We start from the raw sequence: 12,762 nt of genomic DNA, 5'->3' as shown, positions 1-12,762 counted from the left end.
CGTCAGAGCTCATTTGCAGTCGCGGTGCCCCAAGGGAGTTGTAGTCCCTCGTCCATTTCAATCGTCGCAGCATGCAGGCAGCCGCGATGCGCGGTGGGAACTGTAGTCCTCGTGTCCTTCCCCACGGCACATGTCGTCGGCATTCGCGGGGCAACGTGCGAGTTGTAGTCCGACTGCAATCGCACCGCGTCAACGCCAAGGCAGCCGTGGTGCCCTGCGGGAACTGTAATCCCCATCCCTTCCAACCACAGATGATAAAGCGCTCTATCCGCTCTATCATCTTTACTTCCAACGGCTCATGGGAGTTGTAGTCTCCGTTCCTACCATTGGGGGGGGGGGGGGGGGGGGGTTGCGAGGGGTGACCTAGGCTTCATCATCGGTGACATCAAAGATCCTAGCTCGCTATAGGGTCTTTGGGTGACATCAGCATTAAATCGGTGTGTGGAAGGCGCATGCGCAATCGCGGCACTCGGCCAGACGCGCACGCGCAGTAGCGGCGGTCCGGCACCCGCGCATGCGCTGTTGCAGACTGCGGGCTGTTCCGTCACGTGGTGTGACTTCGCCCCCGCGGGTCCGCATTTCCCGGCCACTGGCGACCAAACGCGACTGCGACCCACACGCGGTAAGACTTGCCCTGCGGTGGCACTCGGCACTTTGCTTTATAACTGTGCTGGTGTTCCTGCCACTATTTGACCCTAGTGTCTTACAGCCGATGACTGAGTGTGGGTTGGCTGTTCCTCTGGGCAAGGCATCACTTGGTGCGCCTTAAAGAGTTTAGTTTTAGTTTATTGTCGCATGTACCGAGGTAAGACAATACATGATTGCAACCGAGCTGTCCACAGTGTGCAGATATACATGATAAAGGGAATAACGTGAATGACGCTTAGTGCAACATAAAGCCAGTAAAGTCCGATCAAAGAGGTAGATAGTAGTTCAGAACTGCTCTCTAGTTGGCGATTCGATGGTTCAGTTGCCTGATAACAGCTGGGAAGAAACTGTTCCTGAATTTGGAGGTGTGCTTTTCACCTGTACCCCTTGCCTGATGGGAGCGAGGAGAAGAGGGAGTGTCAGTGGTGAGACTGGCCCTTGATTATGCTGGTGGCTTTGCTGAAGCAGTGCGAGGTATAAATTGAGTCAACGGAGGTTGGCTTGTCTGATGGTCGGTGCTGTGTCCACAATTCTCTGTAATGTCTTGCGGTCATGAATGTTCCCAAACCATGTGCATCCTGATAAAATGCTTTCCACTGTGCACCCGTAACATGCTCATCCTGCTCCATCTATAGCCAAGTGTGGAGTGAGGAAGAAAATAAAACTTCAAGGAGTCTCCTTGAAATATTGACTATCAGAGAAGTAAAAATGGAAAATGCTGGAAACACTCTGCAGGTTGAACAGATTCTGTGGAGAGAGTCATAAAGCGTGAAAACAGGTCCTTTGGGCCAACATGTCCACATCGACCAACATACCCCATCTACAGTAGTCCCACCTGCCTGCATTTGGCCCATATCCCACTAAACCTGTCCTATCCATTTACCCGTTTAAATGTTTCTTAAACATTGCAGTATTACCTGCTTCAACTACCTCCTCCAGTAGCTCGATTCATATACTCACCACCATTTGTGTAAAACGATTGCCCCTCAGTTTCCAATTAAAAATTTCCCCCCTCACTTCAAACCTATACAGAAATAGGTTAGTTTAGAAACTGGCCCTTCAGCCCACTGAGTCTGTGCCAACCAGTGATCACCTGTACATTAGTTCAATCCTACACACATTGGGACAATTTTTCAGAAGACAAATAACCTACCAACCTGCACATCTTTGGGATGTGGGCGGAAACGGTGCACTCAGAGGAAGCCGGCGGGATCGCAGGCGAACAAACATTCTCCGTACAGACAGCACCCAAAGTCAGGATCGAACCCGGTTCTCTGGCACTGTAAGGCAGCAACACTACCACTGTGCCACCCCTTAATATAGCAATCAGTCTGAAGATATGTCCTGACCCAAAATATTGCCTATTTATGTCTTCCAGAGATAGGTTGAATGTGGAGAGCAGTGGGAGAGCCTAGGACCAGAGGGTACAGCCTCAGAGTAAAAGAATGAACCTTTAAAAAGGAGATGGGAAGGAATTTCTTTAGGCAGAGGGTGGTGAGTCGGTGGAGTTCATTGCCACAGACGGCTATGAAGGCCGTGATTGGGTATTTACAGCAGAGATTGACAGATTCTTGATTAGAACGGCAGTCAGGATTTTGAGGAGAAGGCAGGAAAATGTGGTGGAGAGGGAAAGATAGTTCAACCATGATTGAATGGCGGAGTAATGTCGAATGGCCTAATCCTGCTCCTATGATTTATGAACATGAACTTATGACATTTAAAAATCAACAGAAGCATCATGTGACTTATCAATAATACCAAATTGATTCTGATGACAGGTCATCAGCCTGAAATATTAAGTCTTTCTCTTCCCTCAGGCAGCCTGACGTGGATGTACCGCAATTTTTCTCTTGATTTCGCGATAAAATCTGGGGGCACATAATTAACACCAGGTAAGTATGATAAGTTTCGCTTTCCTGAAGCAACACCTTTTAGTCGGTGTAATAATCCTTAACAATTATGTTGTCAGAGGATATATGTGTAGCAAAAAATATATTTTCCTGTAACGGCCGTCTTGACCTAATTTAGCCTTAGCTGTATGTGGGTGGAGTTCAGGGGTTGAGTTGGGTTTAGTTTATTGTCACTTTTGTTGCGTGGTAACCAGTCAGCGGAAAGACAATGCATGATTACAATCGAGCCATTCACAGTGTACAGATACATGAAAAAGGAAATGTGAATAACGTTTAGTGCAAGATAAAGTCAAGCCCAATCAAAGATAGTCCAACGGTCTCCACTGAGGTAGATAGTAGTTCAGGACTGCTCTCTTGTGGTAGGATGGTTCAGTTGCCTGATAACAGCTGGGAAGAAACTGTCCCTATACCTGGAGGTGTGCGTTTTCACACATCTGTACCTTTTGCCCGATGGGAGAGGGGAGAAGAGGGAATGGCCAGGGCGAGGCTCATCCTTGATTATGCTGCTGGCCTTGCTAAGGCAGCATGTGGAATAAATGGAAGGGAGTTTGGATTGTGTGATGGTCTGGGCTACGTGTCTTGCGATCTTGGATGAAGCTGTTCCCATACCATGCTGTGATGCACCCGATAAAATGCTTTCTTCGGCGCATCTGTAGAAGTTGATGAGAGTTGTTGGGGACATGCCGAACTTCATGAACCTTCTAAGGAAGTTGAGGCATCGGTGTGCTTCCTTGGCCATTGCTTCAATATGATGGTCCAGGAGAAGCTGTTGGTAATATTTACTCCCAGGAATTTGAAAATTTCAACCATGTCTGCTTCGGCCCTGTCACTGCACACCAACTGGGGTATGCGTACCGCTTCACTTCCTGAAGTTGATCACTATCTCCTTTGTCTTGCTAACATTGAGAGAAAGGTTGTTGTATCGACACCAGGACACGAGGTTCTCAATGTCCTTCCTGTGCTCTGGCTCATCCTTATTTCATATTTGGCCAGCAATGGTGGTGTCGTCTGCGAGTGGGAAAGTCATGCTGCAACTGCACGGGGATTTAGAAAGACTACATCAGGAGTACTGTGTACTTTTGTGCCTCATTTAATAATGGATATAGTTTTTAGGTTTATTATTGTACAGGTACTGAGGTACAATGAAAACTTAGTTTTGCATGCAAGTCAGTTAGTACAATACATAGATACAATTAAGCCAAATCAAAGACAATAGATAGACCAAAGAGGAAGATAGAGAGTGCAAAACTAGCAGGTGGGGCTAGTGTAGATCGGGCGTTGGCCGGTGTGGGCAAGTTGGGCCGAAGGGCCTGTTTCCAGGCCGTATGACTAAAAGCTTCAGAGAGTAACAAAAGTGGAGCCAAGGCCAAGATCAGACTAGTTGTGATCTGTTGAAAGGTGGAACACATTTGTGGGATTGTTTGGCTTATTGCTTGTTTTGCAGCAGTCGAGGTTCAGTGCATTTGGTTCATTTGTGTGAATATTGGTATTGAGATATGTTTTTCTTTTACAAAGACATGTCTGGAATCAATCGAAAAGACAAGAAATACGCCAAGAAGATGAGAAACCAGCCTAGCAACGTCACCTTTACATCATCCGATCCAGGGGCTGGTCGATCAGGAATAGAATCTCAGTCAGGTAATCCACAAGATGGGATGGCTACTTTACAGAGCTTTGTGACGCTGTACAATGTTTGACTCCGCTGAATTTTCAAGCAACATTTACTAGAACAATGGGCAATAAATAAAATCTTTGCTCTATTGTTGGAAAAGTTTACATTGCCCAAAGTTCTGTTGGCTTTGCTACATTCTTATCATAGGTCATATTTAGGGTCCTTTCTAGCTAGAAATTTTGGGTGTACAAAATCATGAGAGGAATAGATCTGGTAGACGCACAGAGTCTCTTTCCCAGAGTAGGGGAATTAAGAGCCAGAGGACATGTGATTAAGATGAGGGGGGGAAGGATTTAGTAAGAGCTTGAGGGGTGACTTTTTCTCTCTAAGGTTGGTGGGTGTATAATGGATGGAATTTTTATATATAGCGCCTTTCTAATACTCAAGGCGCTTTACATCGCATTATTCATTCACTCCTCAGTCACACTCGGTGGAGTGTATGGAATGAGCTGCCGGAGGAGGTAATTGAGGTATTGCAACGTTAAGAAACATTTGGGCAGGTGCGTGGATAGGACAGGTTAGGAGGGATGTAGGCCAAATGCAGGCAGGTGGGACTAGCGTAGATGGGACATGTTGGCGGTGTGGGCAAGCTGGGCTGTTTCGCACACTCTATGACTATAACAGGGAGATTCACTCTGATCCTGGATAGAGTGGATGTGGAGAGATATTTCCACTAGTGGGAAGAGTTTAAGACCAGAGGGCAACACCTCAGAGTAAAAAAGATGTACATTTAGAAAGGAGATGTGGAGGAATTGTCAGAGGATGGTGAATCTGTGGAATTCATTGCCACAGACGGCTGTGGAGGGCAAGTCATTGGGTGTTTTTACAGCGAAGATTAACAGATTCTTGATTTTTAAGGGTGTCAAATGTTATGGGGAGAAGACGGGAGAATGGGGTTGTGAGGAAAAGATAGATGTGCCATGATAGGCTCGATAGGCTGAATGGCCTACTTCTGCTCCTATAACTTATGGACGTCCAATGTTTTCAACAGGGATGATCCTACATTGTACAGTAATGACCAAGTATGATCTCCGTATGGCTATCAGAGATGCCAAGAAAGAATTTCAGAACAAACTAGAGGTTCAATTAAATTGCGACACAGTGGCGCATTGGTTGAGTTGCTGCCTTACAGTGCCAGAAAATGGGGTTTGATCCTGACTACTGGTCCTTGCCTGTACGGAGTTTGTAAGTTCTCCCCTTTCCCTGGGATCTCCGGTCTCCTCCCACACTCGAAAGACGTACAAGTTTGAAGGTCAATTGTAAGTTGTCCCTAGTGTGTGTAGGTTTGCAAGGATCGCTGGTCGGCGCGGACTCAGTGGGCCAAAGGGCCTATTTCCACACTGTATTTCTAAACTAAACTAAAATTGAGCCGAAACCAAGTGTGTGAGGTAGAGCCTGAATTCCATCAAGGGCACGAGAGGAAAATGGCCCTTGGTGAATGAAGACCCTGGATGGATTCTGAAACCATGTGCCGATCAAATGGTCATAGTCTTTGTTGACATCTTCAACCAGTCACTTCAACAGTCTACTATCCACATCTCCATCATTCCAGTCCCCAAGAATAGTTAAGTGATCTGCTTCAATAACTGCTGCTAAGTACCTCTAACATCGAAGTGCTTTGAAAGATTGATAACAGTCCATATCAGCGCCAATCTCCCGGACATTGTGGACACCCGTGCAATTTGGTAAAAAGAAAATGGATCTACGGTGGTGTGAAGTGTCCATGATGTAATAATAAAAGAACATTTTACTCTGAGGATGGTGGGTATATGGAACGAGCTGCCAGAGGAGGTAGTTGAGGCAGGTACAATAACAACATTTAAAAGACACTTGGACAGGTTCGTGGATAAGAAAGGTTTAGAGGGATATGGGATGAGCTTAGATGGGCCAATTTGGTCAGTATGGAAAGAGTTGGGCCAAAGGGCCTGTTTCTGTGCTGAATGACTCTGGCTCTATGACTCTAATAAATTGGTTTATAACAGGTAATCAATGGGCTTAAAGAGAATGTCGATGGAGATATGTCACGGCAAAGCATATTTTGGGGTTTGAGGTCTTTAAATTATTTTTTCCATACAATACACAAAGTGCACAAAAGAGTCGCCATGTTTCTGGCACCGATAAAGATAGAAAAAGTACTAATTAGAGTCATGTTGGTCCCTCTACTTTCTCGGTGATTATCCCTCCCCCCACCTCTTAGTGCCTCTTAGTTTCAGAAAGAGCCATCCGGCGGGTGGGGGGAGAGAGGGGATAATCAGAGAGAACGAAGAGGGACCAACATGACTCTAATTAGTACATTTAGTTTTTCTGTATTGAGATATTTTGTTCTATCAATCACTAGTTTTTACTTTGGAATTCAGATGTCAATTCCCGAGATCAGCAGAGAGGTTTGCATGGAGGATATTGCCACAGAAGCCAAGGAAGTGATCAAAAACATTTTCAAAATGTTCCCAAATTCATAAATGGTAAGTAATTACTCTGCTCTTGTCAGTACCAGCTTATCGTGTGCAACAGTAATTATGTTGTCAAGTATTGGTAGTGTTGCGACGCGGGGGAGGAGGAGCAAGAACGGAGCTGCGGGGTAACGAGGAGGCACGTGAGAGATCCAAGTGAATTTGAGTGCAGGATGGAAGTTGATGTCCCGGTAGCCAAACACTTTAATTCCCCATCCCATTCTCACACTGACCTTTCTGTTCTAGGCCTCCTCCATTATCAGAGTGAGGCCAAATTCAAATCAGAGGAACAGCATCTCCTATTTCGCTTGGGCAGCTTACAACCCAGTGGTATGAATATTGATTTATCTAAGCCCTGCATCCACTCTCTCTCCATCCCTCCCCCACCCAAGTTGTACCAGCTTCAGTCGTCTGGTTGAGATTTATTGTCTGTGCTCGTTTTCACCGAGCATAAGTAAGTAAGTTTATTGGCCAAGTATTCACATTCAAGGAATTTGCTTTGGTGCTCCGCCCACAAGTAACAACATGACACACAGTGACAGTTACGAATGACTCAGAAAACACTAAACATTAATAATAATAAAACATTAATGGTAAAACACTATTGATCAAGCATGTGAACCAACAAAATACCAGATCAAAGGGAGGCTGCAGATTTTTGGCTGTTAAGTAGAGCAACTACTCGTGGATAAAAACTGTTTTTATGTCTGGCTTTGGCAGCTTTGACAGTCCGGAGTCGCCTTCCAAACGGAAGTGATTCAAAGAGTACATCTAACAAAGGCCTGTTTCCTTTATTATCGGTACTTTTTTGTATATCTTTCATTGATTTGTTCTATATCTCTTGTTTCCCTTTCCCCTGACTCTCAGTCTGAAGAAGGGTCTCGACCCGAAACTTCATCTATTCCTTTTATCCAGCGATGCTGACTGACCCGATGAATTACTCCAACTTTTTTTTGTCTATCTTTGGTTTTGACCAGCATTTGCAGTATCTTCCTACACACGAAAAAGATCCATTATAATACTCATCTGCATTTGCTTGGATGCTACTTGTAAATTCACCACTCTCAGGTTGTGAGTCGCTGTTGGGGATTGGAGGGATGTGTTGGCGGTGGAGAAAACCTAAACTTCAATATGGTCGAGCTGTGCACAAACAATCGTATATCCCAATACAGTAAACCCTCGTTATTAAGACCTCTTTATAATGGATTTCAGTTATAGTGGATTGTCCCTTTAAGAATACAGGCTGCTAGTTACACGGAGGAGGCTATTGAAATTGACACTGCATGAAATTGACAAGGAATCGTTTTGATCGGCGCTTACCCGGTAACTCTATTAAACAATGTAACAAACAGCCTTTAGTATTTTTTGCTTACAGAAACAAATACATTTTTAGCTTTAGACTTTAGTGGTTCAGCACGGAAACAGGCCCTTCAACCCACCAAGTCCGCACCGAACAGCGATCCCCGTACACAAGCACTATCATACACACTAGGGACAATTTACAATTTTTACTGAAGCCAATTAACCTACAAACCTGTATGTCTTTGGAGTGTGGGAGGAAACCAGAGTACCCAGAGAAAACCCACGGGATCACAGGGAGAACATACAAACTCTGTACAGACAGCATCCATAACCAGGATTGATCCCAGGGTCTACCGCTGTGTCACTGTACACTCAGCAGGTTAGTGTCTTTGGAAGGAGAAACTGAGTTACCGATGGTAATCAATAGTTGGCGTGGACCCGATGGGCCGAAGGGCCTGTTTCCAAGCTTTGTCTCTAAATTCTCAAAATTTTCTAATGTTCGGCATACACGGTGAAATTCTTTGTTTTTTGCATACAATACACAAAGTGCGCAAAAGTCACCATATTTCTGGCACGGACAAAGTTACAAAAAGTACTCATTAGATTTTTGTTGGTCTCTCTACGTTCTCAACGACCCCATCCCCCGCTGCCAGGTCTCTTTGTTCTCAACTGCTCCCCCACCCCCATACTAGGCCCATCTTAGTTTTCGGCAGACCCCCCCCCATGCTAGGTCCCTCTTAGTTTAAAAACAGTTGTAAAACTTTCTAGACTTTTAGTCTTTCTGTATTGAGAAAGATTCTTTTCCATCAATCACTAGTTTTTACTTTGAAATTCAGATGCCAATTACCGAGATCAGCAGAGAGGTTTGCATGGAGGATATTGCCACAGAAGCCAAGGAAGTGATCAAAAACATTTTCAAAATGTTCCCAAATTCCTGTATGGTAAGTAATTACTCTGCTCTTGTCAGCAACAGCTTAACGTGTGTAACAATAATTATGTTGTAAAGTATTGTAGTATTACAGAAGCAGTACCAATCATAACATGAGATATTAGATCACATTGGGTTATTTGTTGATCATAGTTGTATTTATTGTATACTGTTTACTCTGGCCTTCACATGATCAAAGGATTTAATTGTGCCCGAGTGTAGACAACAATAAACTAATCGGAATCTGAATAGAAGGTAGGTTTTGAAGAGCTCTTAAAGAAGAGATGGAGAGGCTTGCAGTAGAAATTCCAGATTCCGGGCTCATGGCATAGCTGATGATATGTCAAGCGATCAGGTTTGATAAAGAAAGGTTAGGCACAAAATAATGAATCCAGCTGCTTGGTGGAAATTCTAAATTAATTTAGAGATACAGCACGGAAACAGGCCCTTAGGCTCACCAAGGCCTTGAAATTGACAAGGATTTTTTTCAATCGGCACATAACTCGATTAGACTATGTAACAAACAGCCTTTAGTATTTTTAGCTTGCAGTAACAAAATACATTTTCAGCTCTAGACTGTAGAGATACAGTGCGGAAACAGGCCCTTCGGCCCACTGAGTCCGCACCGATCAGTGATCCCCGTACAGTAGGACAATCATACACACTAGGGACAATTTACAGTTATACCAAGCCAATTAACCTACAAACCTGTACGTCTTTGTAGTGTGGGAGGAAACAGGAGCACCCGGAGAAAACCCACATGATCACAGGGAGAACGTACGAACTCTGTACAGACAGCACCCATAGTCAGGAACGAACCAGGGTCTCTGGTGCTGTAAGGCAGCAATTCTACCGCTGTTTTACTCAGCAGGTTAGTGTCTTTGGAAGGAGAAAGTGAGTTGACAATGGTACATGATGGTCAGCGTGGACTCGATGGGCCAGAGGGTCTGTTTCCACGCTGTCTCTACATTGAAAAATTTCTAATGATGTACGGCATGCAGAATGTGGGCTTAAAGGCTCATTTCTGTGGTGTATTGTTCTATGATCAAATGGTTTGAGCATTTATCAGCTTCAGGAATACGTGCAAGCGAGAAGAAATTAGGGTAGAGTTGGGAAAAGGAAAGTTTTGTCTTAAACGTTTATTTTTTTACATTGCAGCCAGAGACTTTGCTCAACACCGTGCTGCAGAAATCAATGCCATGTTAAAAGCAGTAGTGCACAAATCTAACTCCCAGTTTCTGCAGTCCTTGCCACCACATTTGCGCAGAAGAGCAATGAGCAACAACGCTAAACGTCTCCCACGAAGACTTCGGGAAATTGCAAAGAAAGAGGTAAATTTATTACAAATTAATCAAAGTTATTAGTGCTGGGAATAGTCGTCTGCTTGGGGCGAAAACAAAGAAGAAATTATTTGGTTTGTTGGTTGCTGTGAGTTGGGGTGAAGGGTTATGATTATTTTAAGGTGGAAGGCAGACCTATTTGGATGGATCGCTAATATCTGTAACTGTAAAAGAAGTTGCAACTTCTTAAATTCATAAGTCATGGAAGCAGAATTAGACTACTCCACCAGTCAATAATGGCTGATCTATCTTTCCCTCTCAACCTCATTCTCCTGCCTTGTCCCATAACTCCTGACACCCGTACTAATCAAGAATCTGCCAATCTCCGCCTTGAAAATACCCAATGACTTGGCCTCCACAGTCGCCTGTGGCTGGGGCTCTGGAACTCTGGCCCAGCTGGAGCCGGCAGATCTGTTCTCATACCCGACTTCCTAGGCCGAATTTACTGGCTGGTATCTCGATGCCTGGACAGACCATTCGGATACCTTTTGACTCCTCTCGGTGGCCGTGGCTGCTGTTGTTCCGGCAAAACACATAATCCATAACGGGTGCCAGAAAATCACTGGTGAACCTTTATTGCTATTTTAGCATTTTTTAAATTATCTTTTTAAAAGATTTTGAGTTTGGATTATAATTAGTGGTGATGTTGTTGATAGTGAAGAGAATGGTCTTGGGCCCCAGAACAACATTGATTAGTCGATGAATCAGCAGAACATAAGAGACAATGGGCCAAATGTCGTAAATACGATTAGTAAAGATGGGTACTTTGGATCAGTTTGTGTATTGTCACGTGCATAGAGATACAGTTAAAAGCTTGTTCTACATGCTATGCAAATTCAGAGGAGCTCAAAGATGAAGAACTGGGAAAGGAAAGCATGGTTTAGTTGAGAGATGCAGCATGGAAACAGGCCCTTCGGCCCACCGAGTCAGCGCCGACCAGTGATCCCTGTACACTGGCACTATCCTACACCAGGGACAATTTACAATCTTTACTGAAGCCAATTAACTGACAAACCTGCATGTCATTGGTGTGAAGGAAGATTTGTATGTTCTCCCACGTGGTTACAGGGAGAACATACAAACTCCGTACAGACAGCACAAGTAGACAGGATCGAATCCGGGTCTCTCACATTGTAAGGCAGCAACTCTACTGCTGCGTCACCGTGTCGGCCTAAGGTTGAAATGAAAGCAGATCAATGAGTAGTTAGGATTTCAAAAATTTTGAGAGCATATTACATTTGAACATCAGTCGTCATACCATACGTGAGTACCATAGATCCTCTGGATGAACAATATGAACATTGCGGCCCACGGGTCCATTTTGAGCTGTATCACTCTTTGACTCTATAATGGACTATAAATTCCTCGAATGCTGCAAAACATACTTGGCTAATAAAGTATGATTATGATTATTATATACACCCATTTTATAAGTTAAGTTGCAACTGGTTGAAACTAGTGGGAACGTCGCTCTGAAGTAAACTGGGTTCAAAAGTTGATGAAACATATGTTTGTGAAGTTTCATACAGATGGTGGTGGGTTTATGGAACAAGCTACCAGATGAGTTAAGGCAGGTACTTTATAATTTCATAAGTTATACGAGTAGTATTACCCCTTTCAGCCCATGAGGTCTACTCCGCCATTCAATCGTGGCTGAATCTTTCATGGCAAGTCTTTCCCTTTCAACCCCATTCTCCTGCATTCTCCCCATAACTCCTGACACCGTTACTAATCAAGAATCTGTCAATCTCCGCCTGAAAAATATCCATTGACTTGACTTCCACAGCCTCTGTAGCAATGAATTCCACAGATTCACCACCCTCTGACTAAAGAAATTCCTCCTCATTTCCTTCCTAAAGATACGTCCTTTTATTTTGAGGCTATAGATTCTGGTCCTGGACTCTCCCACTAGTGGGAACATCCTCTCCACATCCACTCTATCCAGACCTTTCACTATTTGATAAGTTTCAATGAGGTCCCTACTCATCCTTCTAAACATAATTTAAAAGGTATGTGGACAGGGATATGGGCCAAATGTGGGCAGGTGGGACTAGTGTAGATGGGGCAGCTTGGGCAAGTTGGGTCGGAGGGTTTATTTCTCTGCTGTGACTCTTAAGTTCAAAATTGCCTAAAGGAACAACTTACTGACCGGTGACTCCCTACAGATGGAAAAAATTGCCCATTTGAAGAAAGAGCAATCAAAAAGCAAGTCTCGCAAAGCCCGGCGACGACATGGAAATTTGTTGCATGAATTTAATCGCAGACAAAGGAAAAACATCTGGCTGGAAACCCACATATGGCACGCAAAAAGATTCCATATGGTCAAAAAATGGGGATGCTGTTTGGCTGACAAACCAACTGCTAAAAGTTACAGAGCCTGCTACCGTGCCATGAAGCAGAAGTGTCTACTTCAGGTACCTTTTCATGTTCATAAATTCTCGGAGCAGAATTAGGCCATTCGGCCCATCAAGTCGTCACTGCCATTCAACCATGACTGTTCGATCTTTACCTC

At 44.2% G+C, this 12,762-nt stretch overlaps 1 protein-coding gene across 4 annotated transcripts in view; it reads left to right on the top strand.

Annotated features, from left to right (window-relative positions):
- Positions 1-525: 525 nt before the first annotated feature.
- The window catches only part of pop1 (POP1 homolog, ribonuclease P/MRP subunit), a 42,679-nt gene continuing 30,442 nt past the window's right edge, over positions 526-12,762 (top strand). For 2 of the 4 annotated variants that reach the window (XM_033019467.1, XM_033019464.1), the window contains exons 1-7: positions 526-622; positions 2,466-2,540; positions 4,074-4,196; positions 6,588-6,692; positions 8,819-8,923; positions 10,069-10,241; positions 12,416-12,664. In XM_033019467.1, the coding sequence (XP_032875358.1) occupies positions 4,076-4,196; positions 6,588-6,692; positions 8,819-8,923; positions 10,069-10,241; positions 12,416-12,664 (753 nt within the window). In that variant the 5' untranslated portion in view covers positions 526-622; positions 2,466-2,540; positions 4,074-4,075. Of the gene's footprint in view, positions 623-668; positions 806-2,465; positions 2,541-4,073; positions 4,197-6,587; positions 6,693-8,818; positions 8,924-10,068; positions 10,242-12,415; positions 12,665-12,762 lie in introns of those variants that run through there. The other 2 variants (XM_033019465.1, XM_033019466.1) reach the window with 2 other exon arrangements.

This window comes from Amblyraja radiata, chromosome 4 (genome assembly GCF_010909765.2).
Source record: "Amblyraja radiata isolate CabotCenter1 chromosome 4, sAmbRad1.1.pri, whole genome shotgun sequence".
NCBI classification, from domain to species: domain Eukaryota; kingdom Metazoa; phylum Chordata; class Chondrichthyes; order Rajiformes; family Rajidae; genus Amblyraja; species Amblyraja radiata.
Note: the sequence above shows the minus strand (reverse complement) of the source record. Positions and strands in the feature narration are given on the sequence as shown.